The sequence below is a fragment of the Paralichthys olivaceus genome, chromosome 2 (genome assembly GCF_024713975.1).
Source record: "Paralichthys olivaceus isolate ysfri-2021 chromosome 2, ASM2471397v2, whole genome shotgun sequence".
Classification (NCBI taxonomy): Eukaryota; Metazoa; Chordata; class Actinopteri; order Pleuronectiformes; family Paralichthyidae; genus Paralichthys; species Paralichthys olivaceus.
This window is the reverse complement of record NC_091094.1, coordinates 2,696,342-2,719,446: the sequence shown is the minus strand read 5'-3', so window position 1 is coordinate 2,719,446 and position 23,105 is coordinate 2,696,342. Positions and strand designations below refer to the sequence as shown.

General features: G+C 42.5%; 1 protein-coding gene across 5 annotated transcripts in view; it reads left to right on the top strand.

Moving 5' to 3' along the window:
* The window catches only part of LOC109644230 (glutamate receptor-interacting protein 2-like), a 175,875-nt gene that overhangs the window by 39,735 nt on the left and 113,035 nt on the right, over positions 1–23,105 (top strand). For 3 of the 5 annotated variants that reach the window (XM_069516186.1, XM_069516197.1, XM_069516179.1), the window contains exon 1: positions 21,213–21,763. The exons of the other annotated variants lie outside the window; for them this stretch is intronic. In XM_069516186.1, the coding sequence (XP_069372287.1) occupies positions 21,604–21,763 (160 nt within the window). In that variant the 5' untranslated portion in view covers positions 21,213–21,603. Of the gene's footprint in view, positions 1–21,212; positions 21,764–23,105 lie in introns of those variants that run through there. 5 annotated transcript variants of the gene reach the window in all.

The following is a 23,105-nucleotide window of genomic DNA, read 5'->3' as shown; positions in this document are numbered from 1 at the left end:
ACGCCCTCGATGCGTCTTTGCTCTCTGCTTGTGATTGGTTCCCTCAGGACAGATGTCAACACCGGGTCTGAACAGGATCTGTTGAGCTTCTGAAAGTTTCTCCAGAGGTTTTGTGCAACAGTTCAGTTCTTTGAGAATGTTTATTATCGCTACCGTGGATTACGTGTGGGCCGATCCCAGCTGACATTTGGGAACCTACACAAATTGCCAGTCCAACACTGATGCATAATTCAAAATAAAAGAGGACAAATGCTTGTTGACGATTTATTGACTAATTGCGATTCGAGAGGCTCGCTGACCTCCTGGAGCCAATCAGAGCGCAGGACAGGGTGACAGTTGTGTAGTCTGAACTCACGAGACAGGAAGTCCTGTAGTGTGAACTGTGCAGCGATTCCAGGACTTTGATATAATCTGAACTGGGGACAAACCCTCAACAGATACTGGAAATTGTGTTAATTTACTACTTCTTTTCTATAACCGCCATTTCCTCTGGGTGCAGCAGTTGTCACGGCAGCCACCACTCTCAATAACAGAATATCATAAAGCCCATGTCGCTCCTTTAATTAGGCAGTAACGTTAATTTGTTTTGTGTCGTTAGGGCCGTGGCTGCGAGCGTTAATGGATCCAGCGCCGGAGAGATTCCACTTCCACTCCTACGTTTAACACAGATGCCCAGATTTTTTTTGTCGATCCTCTTGTTTTGAATTTTCAGCTTATAGCTCAACTTTGTTTCTGGGTTTTGTTTTGCTGAGTTCGCCTCTGGGGGCTCTGAGCCATAATGGAACCAGCAGTGCACAACGTGCTTCTGTAAATCTGTCACCTGTCAGATAAGCTGCCGTCGCTCTCGCTGCGCTGTTGTGATGTTAAAATGCGACCAGGTGCTCAACTTCTCTTTATTACGTTCAGTTGTTTATCCATCAGATTTTATTGATCTTCAATTTTACTGCCATTTAAAGGGAAATTAGTAAACCGACACCATTCATCTCAATATTCTCTCTGCTCCCATTTCTTGTCCTTAAGCAAATATCAGAGTTAATGTCCTGCTAATGTCAACGGTACTTGTCCAATTGATTCTGTGACTGGAATTAACCTGGAGCCCATCATCATCATCAGTCATCACAGAGCAGGACATTCCCTCTACGAGTTTCAGAAGTTGTGAAACCACAAATCCGATGAGCGGCGTTGAAATGTTCCACCGCGACGCACAGGACACACCCCTCTGTCCGTTTCCTCGTCAGCTGGTTTGTTGTGAGTGAGTCAGATTACGCAAAAACTGCAGGAAGGATTTTCCAGAAAACTTGGTGGAAGGACGAGGTTTGGGTCAGGAAAAAAATTATAATTCTGATGCAGAGCCATGATTTAAATTCACTTCCTTTAATATGGTGACACTGGATGTTTTTCTACCGTTTTATTTGATTTCTCAGAGAACGTGATGAAGTCAAACAGACATACATGTATTTAGGGGGCTAACATGTAGTGAATATAAACGGGGCCTTGACAGAGTTATGCACGAGTGCAGAGTCGATATAGATGTGTATTTTATTTGTATTGAGCCATTTCACAATATACATTTCTCACAACAAGCAGGATTAGCAAAATAAAGATATTATTTTTGTTTAAATATATATTTAACATGTTTTCTTTTGTACCCAGTCAAGTGTTGAACAAATTCACAGGTTTTGTTGTGATCCAGTCTAATTGAGGCCAAACTACTTTGTATGCTACTTATCAAATGGCAGAGAGATGCGCCGCTAAATATAAATAAACTCTCCGGGTCTCTAATTGGTCTGTACCCGTCTCCAGACAGTTTGATGGATGGATGGAGGACGAGTCTGCTTCATCAGGTATGAAACAAAGTGTGGAGAGCGCTCGGGCTCGGCCGCGCCGCTCTGTCAATCAATCCAGTGACTGGGAGACAGGTGACGTTGATGATGGCGCTCGCCGCCTCGGGCTCGTTACGTTTCCACACTGCAGGAGTAATGCACGGAATCTGTCTTTATACATTTCCCTCCCAGGAAGATGAGTTGATAATAATTTCATGTGAGTCATTTGAAAAGTTGGCATCGTAAGTTGATCCTAGTTACACTTTTGAAAGCGTTTTTAATCTGTCCGTCGTCACTATTATTTCCTCTAAATTTGACTTTTATGACTCTCAAGTCGTACGTCACCAAACTGCTGCAGACACAGCTCACTCCAGCCGTGTGACTATGAATACAAATGAGAACGTTAGTTTGCTGCTTGTCTCGACATCGTCTAATGAGCCATTTGTCACTAATCTAAACTGTGCAGATACTTAAAGTTGATCCACAACTTCCAGCCAGTCAGCACCCCCCCGTCTTCTCTTCTCCAGGTCATTTTATGTTGGTCTTTCATTTGACCTCTTTCTTTTATTTTCTATTAAAACGTGCGTTGGACGAGTTCTAATTATTCAAGTTTTTGTACGGATGAATAAAAGTGGAGAGAGCACTGAGAGGCTGATGTGTTGAGAGATGATTCGTCCTGCAGGACCTCTCATTGCTATTCTAATTTTACATTCAATTTCAGTTTATAAATCTATACTTCAAATGCAATCAGAGCGCAATCACAGAAAACCAAACAAACAAGCCGCATCTGCAACGTGCGCCTCGGTGCCGTGTTCTCATCTTCCTCCAAACTACCCTCATGGTTTGTTCTGAAAAACTGTTGAGGTTATAAATCGATAGCACGGCTCCGCAGCGGCAGATTGGATGTTTAAACTGTTCATGTCGCAGGAGCAGAGATTTTTTTTAGATGAAACTATTTCAGCTTGTTTCACATGTTTGAATGTAACTTTTGAATAATGTCAAACTCCACATTGACGTTCTGTGGTGAAGGACTTCTTCGTGTCGGTTTAGAGTTTTGTGAGTAATATCTTAACGAAGCAGGTTGAGATTTAAACTTGAATTAAATTAAGAAAAAAAACCCACTTGTTTCTAGATATTTGAATTCCAGAAATACCAATATCACTTCATCTATGTGTCAGAACATTCACATGTAATTGCGTCTGAAATTTAAGGGCTAGTTTTGAAACCTCCGGCGCGGTGACTTCTTAGTTTGGTGTATTTTCCGTTGAAGCTCGACGACAAACAGTCCCAGAGGTGTGTTTGTGTTGGCTGCAGTTTACCTCAACAGTCTCCAGGCGCCGTCTCTGACACTGACAGTGACCGAGTGCCTGGACTCTGAATAAAAGAACACTGACTGCTTGTGTGTGTGCGTGCGTGCGTGTGTGCGCGTGCACGTGTGTGGATATGGAGAGATGAGGTGTGAGGAAATGGAGAGGACAGATTCAGACAGTGAGATTGGTTTTGTTACGTTTTCACCAAGATTCATGGTGATAAATGGAGTGTGTGTGTGTGTGTGTGTGTGTGTGTGTGTCTGTGTCTGTGTGTGTGTGTGTGTGTGTGTGTCTGTGTGTGTGTGTGTCTGTGTGTGTAGCACAAGACAAAAAACATTTCACCTGTGTAATGTGCAATTTATTTTTCTTCTATGACCAATGAAATAAAACTAAATAAAGACATTTGACTCATTCGGAAGCTGCTAACCACCAACAGATGTTAGCGACCTTAGCATCATTGTCGGCCTCACCACAGGCTGATCAGGCCTGGGGGCCCAGGTCGGGGTCTTTGGTCCTGCTCTGGAGCTACGTGCTTCTGTCCATGATGTGTTCTTTTATGGTCTGGTGCATGGACACCGAAGTCTTTGAGAAACCTGATGGTGGATGGTGCAGTAAAGCTCCTGCAGCCAACCTCCTCTCCGTTGCTCTCCAGCCCCGTTGTTCTGCTTCAGACGCCTTCTCCTCGCACAATAGACGACACGCAGGGCGTCGGAACTGATCCCTCGCGGACAAATGTTCCGTATCGTCCTCGGAACTGCTCTCGACGTGCTGGAGGGGAAATCATTGGCAGCCATTTGGATTGTTGTGTGATTTATTGCAGAACATTGTTTTTGTTGACAATGTTCATTATTTCTTCTCTGGGGGGAAAAAGCAGGTTTGGAACAACAGTGCAGCACCTGGGACGAGGGTTTGAATATTACTGCTGCTCAGTTTGTTCTTAATAACACTCGTCCCTCGCACATTTTATTCAGACAATGACATGATGACGGAGGCAGAGGGGGCTGATGGGAGAAGTGTGCGCGATGCCCGTTAACGTTCACGTAACCAATTAGACTTTTCTCAGCTGCTCACATTACTGTCCCTCGATGGTCGGACCTGGTTCCACTGTCTGACAGAAAGCACATATTTCCATTTACAGTACAAGTGCCTGCGGTAATAATACTGACTAATGGAGTGGAAAGCTTCCTGTGCACTAAGAGCCTCTCTCCAGGTTAATGAGGTGCACACGTGTGTGAGTGTGTGTGTGTGTGTGTACTTAATCTCCAGCCTTAAACTATTATAGGAATAAATTAAGATTGTAACTGCCCCCTGTTTTGTTTAGGCAGAATAAATCCATATGTAATACAGTATACATATATTACAGCAGTATACAATCATCTCTCAACCTCCGTTTATTAGCACCGTGTATTTTCAATCAACACAGTATTCAGGGAAATGAAATTGCAATCCCAGCTTCGTTATTTGACTTTTGTTTTTTGAAGAGCTGCAGGTTGACTCACTCTTCTTGGTTATTCTTGGTGATATGATGTTCATGTATTTTGAGTGAACACTAAAATACTTAGATCAGGTTTTTAAAAGACCAAACACAGGAGAAGCTACAGGTGGAGTGCGTCTCCCTCCAATTTCTATTTTTATAAAACAATTATTTCAGCTCCGGGCCAAATGTTTTGGGGTTTTTTGGTTTTTTCCTGCGAGACAGTTTTTCAGTCTATTGATTTCATTGAATTTCAGCCAAGGTCCACTCTCTCAGACATGAATTCACTCTCCACATCCTGCTCGTCTGATTCGCTCCAGTTTTTTCCTCTCAGAGGATGAATTAGACGAAACACACTTTTACTGCCATTGGAAATTTGCTCTGTAAGGCTTTGTCAGCCAAATGCACTGTGGGTAATTGTAATGATAATTGTGTGGAATAATAAAATCACTGTGAGGTTTGCATTGATATCTGCAAGCACTGTTTAAGAAATGAGGTGATTTGTGTGCGTGTGTCTTTCTTTAATCCGTGTATTCTAATGTCTGTGCATGTGGAATTGCGGACAATTTATGTGCCAGTGTGTGTCTGTGTGTATGCGTGTGCATGCATGTGTGTTGATCTGTTTTAAGTAGCTCTGGTCCATTAGTGAAATCTGCAGTAGACAGCTGTGTGTTCTGGTCTCAGGTGGACTCAGCAGTGGTTGCCAGGCTCTCCATCAAACCCCAGGGAAAATATTTTCTATTGTCTGCATGTGTGCATCTCCCTCTCTCTCTCTCTCTCTCTCTCTCACTCTATCCATCCATCTCTCTTTTTTATCCATCTATAAACTTCAATTTCCATAAGCCTCAGGACATTTTTAAATATCTATAAACCCTGACAGAGTATACATTTGTTTCCCTTTATGACTCCACTGTAGGACAATATTAAGCTGTTTTATAGACTCTACCCGTGTCTCTGCATCAGTATCGGTTCAGTTCTAATTTTATAGCAGATAGATGACACCGTGCTGCGGGTTTCACTCTGGTGTTTTGTTCATAGACATATTCCTTCATTTAAAACACTTATCAAAGACACCAGGCTGCCGCCGGTTGTTCCCATGACAGGATAATCTTTGCCACCTCCGGCTCGTCCTATAACAGCCTGGACAGAAAAAGCCTCTGTCCTAAAATTAAGCCACTGACTCACAGAGATAATGTTAAAGCCTAAATGTGCTGTGACAAGAAAGAGGAAGAAGACAGGGGGAGGAAGACAGGAGGAGAGAGAGGTATAGAAGTGCAGGAGTAATTATAAATAAAGACCTAATGAAGGATGTGGACGTCTCGCCACCACCTCCTGCAGATTGAACTGATCGATGGGACGATGGAGGATCCTGTGCACCGGTCGCTAAATGGCAGAATTTATACTCACGGACAGGAAGTTAAACATTTTCAGGATGATGAACAGGTTGAAACTGTTTTACGGGAATATAAGAGACTCATGAAGTGCACAAGTGACACAGAGACGCAGGATGCAGGTGTTAGCACTGTCATCTCTCGCACAGCAAGAAGGTTCCTGGTTCGAATCCTGGTTCGGAATGTGAGCAGCTGACATGTTCTCCTTGTGTCTCCACGTTTTGTTTCCTCCCACATGCAGGTTGTCTAGTTTTGAGTGTGAGTGTGAACAGTTGTTTGTCTGGGAGGAGCTCGGTTGATCATGGCTGCTTATTTGAAAAGGATTGAATATTGTGTTGTTGTTTTTTTTTATTTCCAGGTTCACATTGAGAATATCAGGACACGTTAACATCACCACAAGAGGGCACCACATTCACAGCATATGTGTTGTGTGGGAGAGGGGCTGGAAGATGGGGGGGTACAGATGAGATGAGGAGGAAAAGAAAGAAAAGAAGGAGGAGTAGGAGATGAAGACATGCTGAGGAAATTATAAAGGGAAAGAGAGAGGGATGATTTGTATTAAAACAGACGGGCAGAGAGAGAGAAAGAGATTTGTCCGACTTATTGTGAAATATTTATTCAGACTAATATGTTCTGCCCATCTATCATGCTGTACACACACACACACACACACACACACACACACACACACACACACACAGAGGTCGACCTTAGATTTTTTAAACGTTTCACTTTTGAAAAGAAATATGATTTAAAAAATAATCATTTGACATTCATTCGATTGACTTGACATTTTGTATGTTGATAACATTTTTGGGCCGTATCCTCCGAAGACAGAACATCTCAGCACTTTCCAAAATATTTGAAAATATTTCCCGGATGTCCCCCTCTTTTAAAAGTGTTCTCGGCTGAATGAAACGTCCTTAGTTTATTTAACTGTCCTCAAGACGTTAGAGCTGCAAGAACACACTTAATGAAATTAAATGAGTTCTGGCCTGACTGGTTGTATGAGTTTGTGTGTATGTTTGTGTGTCTGAAACAATGGCTTAATAGGACACTAACAAATATTGACACACTCTCTGTCTGTCTCTCTGTCTGTCTCTCTGTCTGTCTCTCTGTTCCGTCCTTCACGCTCACTTTTCCCCCAAATCACCATTTGTCATATTTTCATTCCACCACTGTTGACACGTCTCCACCTCCTCCAGCCGCTGTCCCATCATCATTATTTCACCTGTTCTCTCTGTCCTGTCTTCTCTCTGTTTGTGTCCCTTATCCGGTCCTTGGCGAACGTCTTCTGTTTGTTCCATTGCTAAAGTGGACCGTCAGTGTTTCTGTTCTTATATTATTGTTAATCTAAATTCTAAATCTGTCTGTAAGTGACGCAGAATGAACACAGTGTTCTGTCTGCTCCATCCTGAGTTGTCAGAGTCAAAGTTTTTGTTCAAAGAAAACTTTTTTTTTTTAATCTGAAATATTTTTGTTTTCTTGCCTAAAAGTTGAGAAGATCAATGTCTGTGTGTGTGTGTGTGTGTGTGTGTGTGTGAGGACGGGAGCCGGAGCCAGAGGGCAGACTTTAGAACAACGGCTCATGAATTTGCTGATTTCACCCAAGAGACGTGTGAAAGTGAGAGTAAATGATTAATCCCTTTGTCCAGGGATTATCTGGCCTCCCGCCCAATGTCAGCTGGAATTGGCTCCAGCCAGTGACCCTGGAAGAACAAGTAGAGATAATGGATGGAGTTGTGTGTGTGTATAGATAATGGATGGAGTTGTGTGTGTATAGATAATGGATGGAGTTGTGTGTGTGTATAGATAATGGATGGAGTTGACTTTTTATTCATAATATCACCTTTGAAACTAATTAAATGACATTCAAAGTGATTGATCATCCATTTTACTCAAAGCACAAAAGGAAAGAGGAGAAGAAGAAGAAGAAGAAGAGGCAGATATTAACGACTGCTCCGCTCTTAACGAGTGAAAAGAGTTTGACGTGAAGGTAAAGAAGTTTATGTGGTTTTTCTAAATAAGAATTCATACAGAACTTGAATTGTAGTTAACCACTGCACCACTGGGGTGTGCTGTCCTATTGGTGAGAGAAATGAAAATCTCCACAGTCCCAGCTCTACCAGTGAATATTCCATATTTACACCATGAAGTCGATATGTTTACTTAAAACAGCCACATGCAGATGAGCGCCAACAATCACTGTTTCAGTTTCACAGAGAGAAATGAAAATGTTTTATCAGCCAAGTGTGTTTTTCTCGAATCTGGACTCCAAACAGACGCTTGATTATTTGCCAAAGCGGCAAAAGCTGTATCAGGATTTGATTCACTGCTCTGTGTAATTCACTTTGAATCCACTTCCTCCCCCCTGATTAGATAGAACAGGATGAACGAGAGGAAAACGCACCCAGATCTCAGTCCGAACCCCGTGTCGATCACATCCTCAGGCACATTGATCTCTCGTTGTCTTCACAGTGTTTGGCAGAGGGGGTGTGGGGCGGTGCTCATTTGCTTTTGGCTCCCGCCGAACTCCAAGTGATGAATGACTTTGTTCTGCAAAGTGTCGTCTCCGTTGGTAATGAATGTGAACGTTTCTCGAACACTTTTGTCGTTTTTGTGCGGAGACATGAGTTCGTTTGATCGAATATCTCCGGAGTCTTTAACTTATTGTACGTGGACGAAGTTTAAATGTGACAAAGACAAGAGAGGACACGAAGACAAAACACCTGACGGATACGGGTGCTGCCATTCAAACTTTCACTATTTAGTGTGTTTATGAACTACACTGCAGCCAGCCACTAGGGGGCAGTCATGAAGTTTTGGCTTCTCTTTTGGGAGCTGTCATGTCATCCATCTTTATTTACAGCCTATGGATGTTTATCAGTAGCCAGGACCTTTGGTTAAATGGAGAGTCTGTACCCAGAAGCGTAACTTGTGCCTGATTTCAAATGCTGTGCTATGAAAAAATGTATAATATTTAAAAACTGATGCAAGAAGACGATCAGCGACTTGCGCTGTAAAGAAAATTTGGTCGATGAGACTGAAAAAGTTGTATAAATACAATCCAGTTACAAACCTGCAATCTGAAATCTCACTCAACTGGATGATCTTCCAGAAATTCTGAGATGAACTGGAATTCTGGAATCAAATCCACAAGGACTAGAGTATTCCCCGTACGACAGGAGGCTCAGATGAAGCAATAACTCTGTAGTTAAGGTTAATTATCGCCGCACAGGCCGACGAGCAGCGACTGAGCGGCCAACAGAGGAATGCTGAAGTGAATTTGTGTGTCTGGTGCATGTGTTTGTGTGAACGGCTGTGTGCACGAGTGCCGGAGCACTCGAGGGAGATGGGGCGAGCCAAGACCTGGTGTGTGATCATCATCGCCACGGGACGGCGAGAGGAGCGCACGGCTTATTAAGGGGATCGCCACGGGAGGGCGAGTCGATCACGACGCCAACTGGGGGGGGGGTCGAGAGCAGCAGGCTGACATGCAAATGAAAAGATACGGAGATGGGACGGCTCGGTAAACACGGAAACAGCAACATCAAGTGGATCAGTGTCATAAACTGCTGAGGTGTTTGTTGTTTGAAACACAATCAACACAACAACAGCAGACACACATCAGGATGGAGACGGTCTCCAGGGGACGCCAGGGTTTTCTACTGTCCTTTTTAATTCAGAGCAACGCAACACATTCTCAATCTGGGATGTTTCTCGACAGATAAACTCGTCTGGGTCACTTCAACCTCGGAGACAACAACCTCTGACATCGTTGGGCTGAGGATTCTGGTCCCTCCTCAGCCTTCGCCACATCACGCAGGTTGTGATTGGTCACAGTTCGACGTGTAGCCCGACCTCCATGTTGCACAGGTCACTGCAGGAATGTGCAACAGTGCAAGTGATCCTGAAGAGCTCGTCACATTTTGAAGCTCGCGCCTACTCATCCAGTACCCTGTCGGGACCACAGGGGGGCGCCAATGGATTCCATCCCTTTTGATTTAGAGCGGGGATCTGTGTTGTGGAAAAGTTCCTCCTGGTCCAAAGTTGTCTGTCCGTCTTTTTCTACCTCGCACTCCTTTTCCTCTGACTCTGCGCTGCATGGTCTTAGTATGTTGTCACGTGACCGTACCACTGGCGTGTCCGTAACTTGGCTGCGGTCACTTACTGATCGTTCTGTGATTTCAACTGCCTGGAATTTTCTTATGGAACTCATTTGTCATTCGTGAAGTGTCTCTTATTTGATTGCATGTCAGGAAACATGTAATTTGCTGCTGAGAACTGAAGCCCGGACTCCGACTCTATAATCATTCGCTCTTTGTAAGAACAAGAGAACTCACAAAATGGATATTCCTGTTTTACAGTTCTTATCCTGTTATGAGCCGGACTGAAAGGCGTGAATGATTTAATGGTTTAAACTGTAGGAAACATGATTGAAGCTTTAATCGTCTTTCTCACAATTACAATATAAAACTCGTCCAGTTTGAAATAAAAGGTCAACAATCATGAAATACGCACGAATTAGCTGTAAAACCATTATCGTATAAAGCCCCTGTCTCCATGTGGTGTTACACAAAATAAGATTTTTCATATGTTTGAGTGTTCGACACTCATCATGTTGGAAACGGCTGCATTACTTTCAGGTCTTGTGCTTGTGAGGTACTATCAATTATTAAACCAGCCGTCAAACTATCAATGAAAAAATAAATGTTTCCAGTGAGAAAAAAACCACGAACCTTCCTCCACAAATATGATGAGTTCCGTTAGATAAAGCAGGGACAGAAGTTTTTCAGTTTTACATTTTCTTTTTATGTATTTTTTGAATTCTTTCTTCTGAAATTCTGAGATAAACAAAAACAACACAAACATTATGACGACAACTCAACATCTGGACGTTCATTTCTCTCTCAGCTGTGAGGCTGACGATCTCCAGATTTAGACGGATGCTGTTTACAAGATGAGGCCTACGCACACACACACACACACACACACACACTCACACTTGGATTTTACTTATTTATGTTCTTTCAACATATCAAGACTTGAGTTTATCTATTTCTTCTTTCTTTTGACATGAATAAAAGTCCATTATGTTCTCTGGGATGATTTAACATCTTTGTGTAATTCCTCGCTGGTTCTAACAGTCGATGATAAAACTCAAGCTGCCGAGCTTTTCTGTGAAATAATGCAAACTTGAAACCTTCTGCTGGTTTTATATCTGAACGACCTCAGAGTCAGACAGCAACAACACAGAAAACAAGACGGCCATGTTTGCTGTTTGCACATCACACTATCTCTGTTGATACACACACACACACTCACTGGATAAATACACACTCCTACACATGCACAGATACACTCATCGCCACCATCTTACGCTGAATACAAACACGTCCCCTCTCTGTGACACACACACACACAAACGCAGTACTGCAGAGAAAAATTTAACAAAAGTGCATTAACACACACACACATATACACAACTTCTTATACATACACACGCCCACGCAGACGTTCAAAGTCCTCAGGTCATTGTGTTAATTAATTAGCCTGTACAACAACACAGCATGGAGTTAATTAGAAAGCCTGTCACCTCCTGTAAGGCTCGGAGATATCACTGTGTCTTCAGGCTGCATTCAAACACACACACACACACAGACACACACAGAGACAGACACACACAGGTGGTGTTTGACATGGCTGCTGAGTGAGTGATCTGAGTAAATCTTTGTGTTGTGTGTGTTTGCCGACTCACTGCAGATAAGCAGGAATTTGGAATCGTGGTTAGAACGTGAGCCGCCCCACTTCTCGGTGGGAGAAGAAGAAGAAATCCTTTTGTTCTGGGGTTTTGAATTTGCATTTTACAGCTGTTGCCTTCACCCTTTTTAATCCCATAAATCAAACACAATATTTGTTTGGGAAAAAGCCTGAAGTCACAGTGAGCTGTCGCTGTTTTACAAACCAATGAAATGAATTTAATGAATCCGTGGAACACACAAAAAGAGTTTTCGGATTCACTGACAAGAAAAATATGTCCCTGTATTGTCCAACCGTCTACGTGTCTTCTGTCTTGACAGGATATTTTCCTCTGGGAGGACGACGAGTGTAATTGTGCATTTTTACAAATCTCAAATCCTGAACCAGACGACCAGAGCAGGAAATTAAAATTCATATAATTCATGTTGGTGTTTGTAGGAACTTCAGTCAGGAGGCGTTCAAGGCCTGTGGGATTTCTGAAACTTTGAAAGGCTCGGTGTGTGGTACTGGGCTGAATTTAGGGACCGTTCATTTTGTCTTTACTGCAAAAAAGACAAGGCTAAAATAAAAAGTTCAAACTCAAATACTACAAGTTTTGTATCATGCAAATATTTAGTCTAATTGTGCACGTTTGTGTAGACGCACTCAAACTATTGTATGGACCAATTAAAAATGTCCCATTCATTGTTCAAACCTTTGCCCCTGAGTTTGGAAAAGACGTTTTCCCCTCAAATCAAATGTTTCTGGCTCTAAATGTGATATTTGTACTAATCTGGGGCTTCAAGTAAAATCCAGGTTCACGTCTTTTGAAAAGATTCTTCTGAAATCTCTCTTAACGACCGCTCGGGGAAAAACAACCTATTTACAGGCTGAGCAGTTTGAAGATGATTTACAAGGAAATGTTCACATAAAAAAACTTATTATGTTGTTTTCAAATTGCATTTCAAAAAAGACATTAACATTATTGAATGTGCCGTTTAAAGACACTCGTGTGGATAAAGTATTTCGTTGTGTATTGTTTTGCAGTTTTCATATTTCGTGCGACACAAAATGTTCTTATTAAATCATTTATGAACTAAATAAATATATATCTTGCATTTTAATACCAGATTTAACCTTATTCTTTCCAAATGACTGATTGCAAAACATATTAATCTTTTATAAGCCAGAGTTACTAACCTGCTTTCAATGCACTGTATGAATATGGACGTTTATAGTTGGAAGTAGTTGGAAACTGAGCGAGAAAGCAGGTGAGAGAAAGACAATGATACAGAAGCATTATGTTAACGGACTGCATAACATTAAATAACATTAAATCTCAGGAACATCTTTAGGGAATTTGTTTTTAGCTCCACACGAGGATGAACACAAATCAGAGCAAAGGTCAAGTTCTCATTGGTTTTGAATGTTACATCTCAATTCTGCCTTCAGGGAATTTCTCCAATTTGTTCGGTCGACACTTGGACTCAAATGGTAACTGAATAGGTTTGTGTGGTCAAAGGTCAAAGTTCACCTCATATTATTGTGGTCTGTCAGGAACCCCTGGAGGGAATGAAAATGCACTGACTGGTGCAGGCATACAGCTGACAACCATTATTATTATCATCAAGGTCAAAGTGATACGAGTTTATACAGATAATAAAAAAAAAACACAATAAAAATAAGAAGCATTATATTTGAAGACAAAGAGGAAAGAATCGATAAAAGCAAAACTGTTCAGATAAAATTATATTCATAGGTAGGTATGTTCTAACAAGATGAAAAGATGATCATGTCCACTCTTGTATAAATGTACATGTATACTAATACATACACAACATACATACATATACGCACACGTATACCTGTACATGTTCACTGTAAAACTATGGCATTAACACAGTAATCTTCAATGTTAATAATGTATTACACGTAATGAATATCAATCAGGTAATCGTGAAACACGGCTGCATCGGGGTCAAAGAAACGTTTTTAGATTCATCTATTTCATCGCAAATTAGACTTTGAAGAATTGTAATCCTAAAAATGTTGAATATCAAATTCAATAATTGTCCATGCTGATAATCCTTTTACCCTTTCATCAAACACACACACACAATTAAAATACGCAAAATACGTCTGTTAGACTTTATCCATTGCTGGACTCTATGACTCACCCTTTTGGATACCTGGTGAATGTGTGTGTGTGTGTGTGTGTGTGTGTGTGTGTGTGTGTGTGTGTGTGTGTGTGTGTGTGACAGACAGCTTAACATTATCTCATTCACACACGCCCCCCTCTGCTCCGCTCCTGACCCATTTAAATTCCTCTGTACAACTCTGACACACTCCTGTAACCCATGGCAACTCATGGCGTGTTAAATAGGTTGGTGCTGTGTGTGTGTGTGTGTGTGTGTGTGTGTGTGTCTAGAGACTTTTACATGACCATCTCCCAGAGACACAACACTGTGGACATACATGCAAGTTTGTCTAATGTTTCTCAGAGTTCCTATATTTCTTCATGCATATGGTTCAAAATGACGAGCTTGTAGCGGTCGGTTGGTTTCGTAGCGTCCTGCGGTCGTCGATCATCGATCATCAATCATATTCCTTCTCAAAGAAACATCTCATATCTGGCAGGACTTTGATTTCTCACGTACGATAAGTTTCTCTCGCCATTTATTTAAAAAAACACAAGAAACTGATTCCCCATCATGCATCATGTTCTCTCCCCCACAGACTTCACCATCTCACTTTCTCTTTCTCACCGTGTGACACTAAAGTTCTTCAATCGAACAGAGAGAAGAACCCGTTGAAATGTCTGGAGCGTGGCCTGGTTTTTATGCTCACAGGATCTATACGTGTGTGTGTGTCGGTGTGTGTCGGTGTGTGTCGGTGTGTGTCGGTGTGTGTGTGTGTGTGTGTGTACGTACGTGTACTCATTTCTTCTAGATTTACTCTCATATACTGCATCTCTCAGGGAAAAGGAACAAGGAGGAGAAATGTTCAGAAACCTTCTAAGAATATGTGACTTGTGTGTGTGAGTTCCTGTATATACTGTGTGTGTGTGTATATATATATAGTATGTGTGCATGTGTATGCGGCGTGTGTGTGTGTGTGTGTGTTTGTGAGTTTGTGTACGTAACCCAGAAGAATTAAGAGAGAGCGGTGGAGAGAAAGTGTTTGCTCTGCAGTTCTCAGCTATAAATTGTCCTCCTCCCCGTTCTCTCCTTCCTTCTCTGCACTTCTCGTCTTCCTTGCTTTACCATTTCATTTGCACCTCCTCTCATTCCCGTTCCTCTCTTTGTGAAAATACAGTACAGTGTGTGTGTGTGTGTGTGTGTGTGTGTGTGACGAATCGTCTCATTTGTCCAGCGATGCAGTGCAGAGGTAGACTCTCGAACGAGTCACCTCAGCTCTGACTTAACTCATCAACCTTACAAATGCTCTGTTACGGCCGAGGCACTTGTGCAGAATGTGTTTGTGTAGAAACCTCCTGCAGAAGCTCCTCAGTACTTCACTGTGACTGTGGTGTGAAAGGGCTGCAACGTATTTGAACTATTATTATTTTTTAACAAATGCATCCAAATGTTCCTGTGGGGGGATATTTGCTGAGCAGAGTGTGTGGTGGGGTGGGACATCTCTAGACATAGCAGCTTCTACTTCTTTACACTGGACAAATAAAACACCAGCACTCTGAGTGCGTGCTCCAGTCCGCAGTGATGTCAGCTGGACTTGTTGTTGCCGATTCTGCTAATAGAGCTGATGCTCTGCAGTGTGGAGGTTTTATTCTTTTATGGCATTTTTGTGAATGAATCTTTGCCACAGACGAAGCAGAACAGTATGCAGCTAAAGATCAAATGGTCTGAGATGTGAATTAATGACATTTAAAATAAACCTTTATACGGAAATGTGTAAATCTGACTTTGATCAGTCGTCAGAACAAGATTTACTGGAAATAAATGACCTAACTTTCATATTGGAGCCTGACCAATGATTATAGTCTGAGCAGATTTGATGTAAAATAATTACCTGATGTCGGGACACGTTACTTGACTTGATAATACACTATTAGAATAATGATCGATTAAGAGCACAGTTGTTTTTCATTGTCCGACCGCACCTTGTTTTAAGACCACACACCTACGGGAGCTCAAATGGATGAAAGTTTAATTTGCTAATCAAACTATTTGACAGGAGAATTAAAGATTTAAACCAAGACCCTTGTGTTTCACTTTGCTGGGTTTTTTACTGGCGCACAAATCAAATTAACACAATTCAACAAAAAGTGTTTGATTTTAGGGATTCGCCCTAAAACAGAAAGTGTTACCTCAGACGCCTCAGACGCAGATATGTCAGAACACAAATGGAAAAGAATCAGATTTGACAACAAGAGGACAGATTTTTTTGGCTGCATATAAATACTCTCCTGTTCCTTCTCATTCTGTCGCGTCAACACGTTCTCAAAACTAAAATATTCAAGTAGCCGAGGAGGTTTTTGACGCTAATTACAATGACATATTTTTCCTTTTTGAATCAAATCTAAATACGCCTCTGAAAACTTCACGCTATTTTATCAAGAGTCTGAAAACCTGCTGTCACTCCGTCGCTCCAGTTTACTCTACATTATAATTTAGCACTTGGAGTACAACCCTACTTGTTAGAATTAGATTACCGCTTGAAAAGACAAGTGAAGAAAAGAAAGAAAAGCTTGGAAACGGAGTGGGAGAGATTGATGGACAAGACGGAGAAGAGACAATAAACCAGCTACAATAAAGTCTTTATGTAATGTTGTCCTTTTAAAGATGAAGACAATAGTTCATAGTTTATTATAATATGGAGCTTGAAGTTACACCCTTAGTGTTCTTGTAGCTCGAGACCCTCTTATGAACCTTTACTCCCTGTGGACCACATCCTCCAGAGGGCCCGTTCCGTCCCAAACGTAATGAGAAAAGACGATCTGCTCTTCTTATTGCGTCACCAGCTTGTCCCGCCCACACAGCCATCGCCTGGCAACAAAGCTACGGACGAAAAAGATGATTAGAAACGTCGAAAGTATAAATATATTTCTTTTTTAACACGTCGTCTGTTTTTAGCTGATTAAAACCCCCGATGAACGGACAGATGCAGCGAGACGAAGAGCGGAAACAAACCTGGCCGTCTTTTTACCAGAGTTCCACGAAGCTGTCGCTCTGCAAACGTACACGTTTTAGCAGTGGAGGGCGAGGTGTTCAATATTTGCTCTACTTGCACTCTGTGATGTATGGTTTTAATATTTTTCTAATTTCTTAGAATATGAATATGTTCCTCAACACATTTATCCGGGTTCGGTTTTTTCACGTTTCCCTCAGTTTCTGCAATTCCCTTCCATATATGAGAAACTCCCGGTTGTTAGATGCCTCATTATGTTTTAATAACAAAAACCTTTGCTTATTGGATATGGAAGAGAAGCTACACTTCCTGTTCTCTTTGCCTCGGGACGCGTTTGCTTCACCTGTTGGCATCGCTGTCACCTGATTAAATGTCCTGTCACTGTGTGAAGCCGTCAGTCTGTCATTCACATGTCATTCTAGGAAAGAACAAGAAAAAGTTTGAGTGAATGTGGAGCAGAGTGGAACCAAAAATGGGTCATGAGCTCGTTTCTTGTGGTTTGCCAACATGACATGATGAGCCCGGTTCCCTGGGTGTCACACCCGAGAGCTTTGCACCAAAAAGCAAAGTAAATATGCATCCGAAACACGACATGTGCACTTTCAAAGCTAATCAGAAGGCGCCCCATCGAGGTGGGCTGACTTCCACAAAAACCAATACGCTTGTGAAAGTTTCTCTGCTTTTCATCTTGTGGCAGTTCATCGAGACGCCAGGCGAGTGTTTAAAAAAGCTTCTTATTATCATAAAATTGGGACCTGGATTTCTAAAGGCTGAGTCAGAGAGAGGCCTGTTTAAAGAGCGCTGCCTTCAAATGTCATCTCTTGAGTTTTCTGTGACTTTTTTTTTTTTTTTGCAATTCATATTTTTATCTTTTTCTTTTGTTACATTCTCTTTCTTTACTTCTGTCATTCATTATTCATCTGGATCCCAAATGCTGTTCCTGACTTTTAGAAATGCAAACACTATGTCTCTGCATGCGTGCGTGCGTGTGTGTGTGTGTGTGTGTGTGTGTGTGTGTGTGTGTGTGTGTGTGTGTGTGTGTGTGTGTGTGAGAGAGAGAATTAACATTCACACATTAATTCTAAAATGATATAATGAAATGGTAGAAACTGGATTATTCACAGATTTGTTTCAAACAACTCTATGTTTTGTAGAAACTGTCTTTTGCAATCCACGACAGAACCAGTGCACCAGCTAACATGTATTTCTTAAATTATATATATTTATATTTTAATGTTGTGGTTATAAATAGATCCCCTCGTGAGTTTCGATCCAGATTCATCAGAGATTCTTCTCTTTTGAAACTATTTCACTTATATATTTAGATACTTACATCTATTTATATTCACATGTGCACAACAAAGATGAGGCAGTATTTGTCTATGTACTTCATGGATACGGTACTTTAAGTTTTCTGATACACGAGGGAAAGAAAAACAACATTAAACTTGTATTTTAGCAAAGAAGTCTGTTGGTTATTAAATCCGCACTCTGTCTTTTAAGGTGGTTACACCAGAAATTCCGAAGGATTGAAACGCTGACAATGTTTTTTATGGTGGTGATGCTTAATTCAGCAGCGAATACAATTCGCCCTTTAGCCAAGCCAACAAGCTGTTGTTGTTGTTTCTGGTGTTTGCTCATTGATCGGCACGCACCAGATAAACTGGGACGTCAACATGCTCAGAAAATGTTGAATCAAAACGGACCCGTTCATGTTGCTGCACGGTGCACGTGAAACCTGACCGAACGCGTGTCACCGCTTCCGTCTCAGCCGGGAGCTTCCCAGTTCAACCAGTCTAGACTGCGATCGTCTCCGCTGGATCAGCTGGAACTTAACTCCGCTGCTTGAGAACGCAGTGGCGGTGTGTCTGGAAAAAGGAAGGAGGGCCTTTTACCACGACTGACACGCTGCGCCCTTCGAGCGGATAATACCTGAAAGACTTTAAATAGCTTCTCAGTCACTCACAAAAAGGGGGCTTGCATGTGTGTGTGTGTGTGTGTGTGTAAAGTTTAAACCATCTGAAGTTGAACGGTTGTGATTAATTCACACCCCCACTCGGTGAGAGTGTTTCATAAGCAGTTCATGCAGAGTACCAGTGACACACACAAACTGTATATATATATATATATCTTTGTATGAAATTTTAAAAACGCTCCTGGCATCAGAAAACCATCCCTTTAAATCCCTCTTAGTAAATGAATGAAAGCCAGCCAAGTTTGCAGAGTGTGTTTGTGTGTTTTCAATTGTCAAACCTCGTGAGGATCCACTTAAACGGGCGATTAGTCATTGTAGTGAGTCATTAATGGAGAATAATGTTCGCCTGTTGAGAAGCAATGAAACTTCAGCTGTGGAAGAAAGTTCAACGAAGCTGCTGCTCCATCAATCCAACATCTTTAGATATTTTAGGGCTTGTGTGCATTCGGAAAAAATAGGAAATGGCATCATGGGAGGCAGGTTCTGATGAGCCCGTCATTCAAGGCCTGGTTTTACATGGAAGCATTGGTTGATGGGAAATATGGTGTTGTTCACCGTCTTTTGTACCACACCTGTGTACAAGTACTTTGAAAGTGAGTAGACTTCATACACGTGATGTAAAGTTGTGTTTAGTTGATTGTCGACCTCTCGCCCCAGTGTCAGCTGGGATTTTCTACAGCTCGCACTTGATGAATGCATGAAAGAAAGTCACCTGAATGCATTTTCGTTTTCTTCTCAACACACACAGGCCACAGAGCCAGTGCACGGCATGCCTCTTTACCCACCGAGCATCCAGAGTGTCTCCTCCTGGTAGTTTAATTTCCCCCCATGATGCACTGCAGTGTAAGAAACAACTGGTTTTAGGTCTCGGAATCCGCTGACAAAGCCAAAGGCTGAATGGAGTCTATTTCTGTCTCTCCGACTCCTGCAGAGTCTCTAATACTTTGAAAGTTGTGATACTGTGAGCCGAGGACGGTTCTTTCGCTGCTCAGGATGTCGGCCTGTCTGCAGATGACCTCCTTTTTCTAACTCTGAGCTCAGCCTCACTGTCACTTCTCAGCTCCTGTTGAGAAAGTTGGTTTTTTCGGAAGGAGACATCAAGCAGGAGTGCTGACTAACACGGTCGAGCCCAAACCAAACAGCATCCCTTCATTGTCTGTATCTGCTCAACCTGTGTACACGTTTCTCTGCACGCTGTGTTCTCCGTGATTGGAGTTGCCATAATTACCAGCTCCTGGATAATGCCATTGTTAAGTCTTGCTGAGACTGAGATTGAAATATCAGCTCGGAGAATATTTTAGCTTCTTTGTTAAACCTGCAGATCTCATCTCACCTTCCTCTAACAGCTTCAGAAGCATCAAGACGCTCACACGCCTCCGTGATCTTCATGGGGCGACTTTCAGTTTCCCTGCCGGCAATCAACTTTGTCAGGTGGTGAGCCCAAGGTGAGGTTTGGTTACAGCCACCTGGACTTCACACTATTATCTATGCAGCAGGGTTTTCTATCCCAGTGGGAAGTTAAAAACCTGAAAACACACACAGACATGTTGAGGGTTAAGACTTCGGTAAGAATTAGGTTTTGGTTAAGGTGAGGCAGGTACAGCCTTTTCCTTTTTTTCTGTTTGTGTGAGTCTCCTTCAGAAGAGAAGATGAGCCTATTATGGAGAGACACGTAATCGAGATTAAAGAGCAGATGAGAACAGGTAGACATGGAGAGACAGGAGAGGGAGAAATGGACAAAAGGTGGATAGAGAGAAGGACGGGGGTGTTGAGAGAGATGGAGAGAGAGAGAGACTAAGAGGGTTGGATGAGACGGATGTGTTAGGAGAGATTGGATTGTGTCAGGGTCAAGAAGGTGGAGTGGGAGGGACGGGTGGAGAGATGTCGGGGTGAAGTAGAGATGGAAGTATGGAGGATGAAATAAAATATGGAAGGTGGAATATAAAGAAAAGGTGGAAAGAATGAAAGGATGAGAAGCACGAGGGAGAGACGTGGATTGATTAGAGTCATTGAAGTGCCTGAGACAAACTGTGTTTCTGTGAAGTGACAGAACGAAAAGTGTGTGTGTGTGTGTGTGTGTGTGTGTGTGTGTGTGTGTGTGTGTGTGTGTCTGAGATAATGAAGCACAGAACTGCAGAGAGCACCACACTGAGTCTTTTTTTAAAACTGTTGCCTTTTCTGTGGAAGCTCCGGCTGAGAGTTTTGAAGGCTGGATGTGGAGGGGGGTGGTGATGGGGGTACGGAGAGAAAGTGAGGGAGAGATGGAGAGAGGGGGATCGAGCAAGAGAGGAGGGGAAGAGCAAGTGTGCTGCCTCTCCCTCTCCTCCCTTCTCCCTCAGTGTCTCACTTCTGTGTTCGCTTTGTTCACTGGATTTTCTGGAAGCCAGAGAAGAGGGAGGAAACAGGAGAGAAGAAAGAGAAACAGATAATGGCCGACCTGTTCGTGAGACTGAACCTGACCAGTTAAGTATTGCATCGGACGGGGGACAAAGAAATTGAAGGTAAAGACGAAGAGCAGACCGAGGACAGGGGGAGAAGGGATTTCAGGAAAGCAAGAAAGCCACTGTGCTGGAGAGACGAGAGAAGAAATCACAGAGTGGTTAAAGTTCTCAGGATTTACAAAGAGATAGAGAAGAAGAGGAAGCAGGAGGTGAAGAGGAGAAGAGGAAACAAGTGTGATAAGAACAAGACAAGGGGACAGAGACGACATCCGCGGCTCGCAGGTGAACTTCGGTGAGACAGGATGGACAAAGTGGAGCGAGTGATGAAGATGGTGAAGAGGATGTCGCCGAGGAAGAAGAGGAGAGAAGGAGGAGGAGGGAGAGGAGGAGGAGGACCAGGAGAGCTGGAGAGCCCGGACACCCTGTGTGATGAACTCTGCCGCTTCAGCCTCTGCATCGGCGGTGAGCGGTCGCATCACTGTGTGTGTGTGTGTGTGTGTCTGTTTGTGTGTGTGTGTGTGTGGTATTACAGCAGTGGATGTGTATGTTCATGTTGTACAAGTGTGTGTTTTGTGTGTATATGTTTCTTATGAAAGAGATTCTGAGAAGGAGTGTGTGTGGCTGCGAAGTTTAAGATAATACAGTTAATGTAAAAATATCTTTATGCACGTTATAGTTTCACTAACTGCACAGGAGCATTTCCAAAATGATTAACATTCATGTTTTTGAGCTGCTGACGATGATGATGATGATGATGATGATGATGATGATGATGTGTTTACTGTCCTGATGTGTGTTTCTTGGGAGAAGAACGTTTCTCTGGGTTTTGAGTGAAGGATAAGTTCACTGTCAACTAAAGAGTTGATTCAGTGTCAATCTGTCAATTCTGTTAGTTTCATCAGACACGAGAATCATTTCTAGACAAAATTCAATAATCCGGACTTCTTTGATTGTTGTTAATCTTAATGTAGGTTGCTGAAGGGATGGACGGATCGCCAAACCCAACACGAATCATTTGGACAATTTCAGAATCCACGTCAATAGTAAAATCACTTTCATCCTTCGAGTGCCCAGATGCAGGCGTAGTCACATTATCGGTGGATGGTTATGTTGAGGTAGCCGAGCGTGATTGTGTTATCGAACTGGTCTGAAGTCAGTGGCACAGTATTAAATTGATATTTCAAAGGTGCGTTATCAAGGTGGGTGCACAACATGCATCCCCTCGTGTATTACGAGCGTTTACTTTGCACTCAAACATCCTTTGCCTCTTTAAAAAGCATCTTTCCAGCTCCTCCTAGTTTCTCTTAAGAGGGAAAAGAAGATGGCACCTACCTGGAAACATGTTGCCTTTCGCCCAATGTCAACTGAGATTGGCTCCAACTACCTCTCCACCCTCAAAGATAAGCGGTATAGATAAAGGAGGGATGGATGGATGGGTAGCCTGACGGATGAATGCTGATTAATTAGGAGATTAAAGACAACCATTAAATCAAGTATCTGGCACAGCAACCTTTTTTTCTATCCGTCCCTCAGACGATGCACAGAGTTTGTTAACACATCACCCACAACGATATGACTTTAAATCGTCCGTGTGGTCCTGGTGATCTAGCTTAAAAGCTAACCCCTCCCCCTCCTCCACCTCACCACACATGAGCATCAGACTCGTTTCTGTCCCAGCCAGAAATAAAGACTCCTAAGAGACCGCCGAGATGTCCGGGACATTTTCTCTCCTGCGGGGACAGAGGAGAGTTTGTGACTCTGTGCTTGTTGTGCGTTTGCTGCATCGCTCTCCGGTCGATCTCAT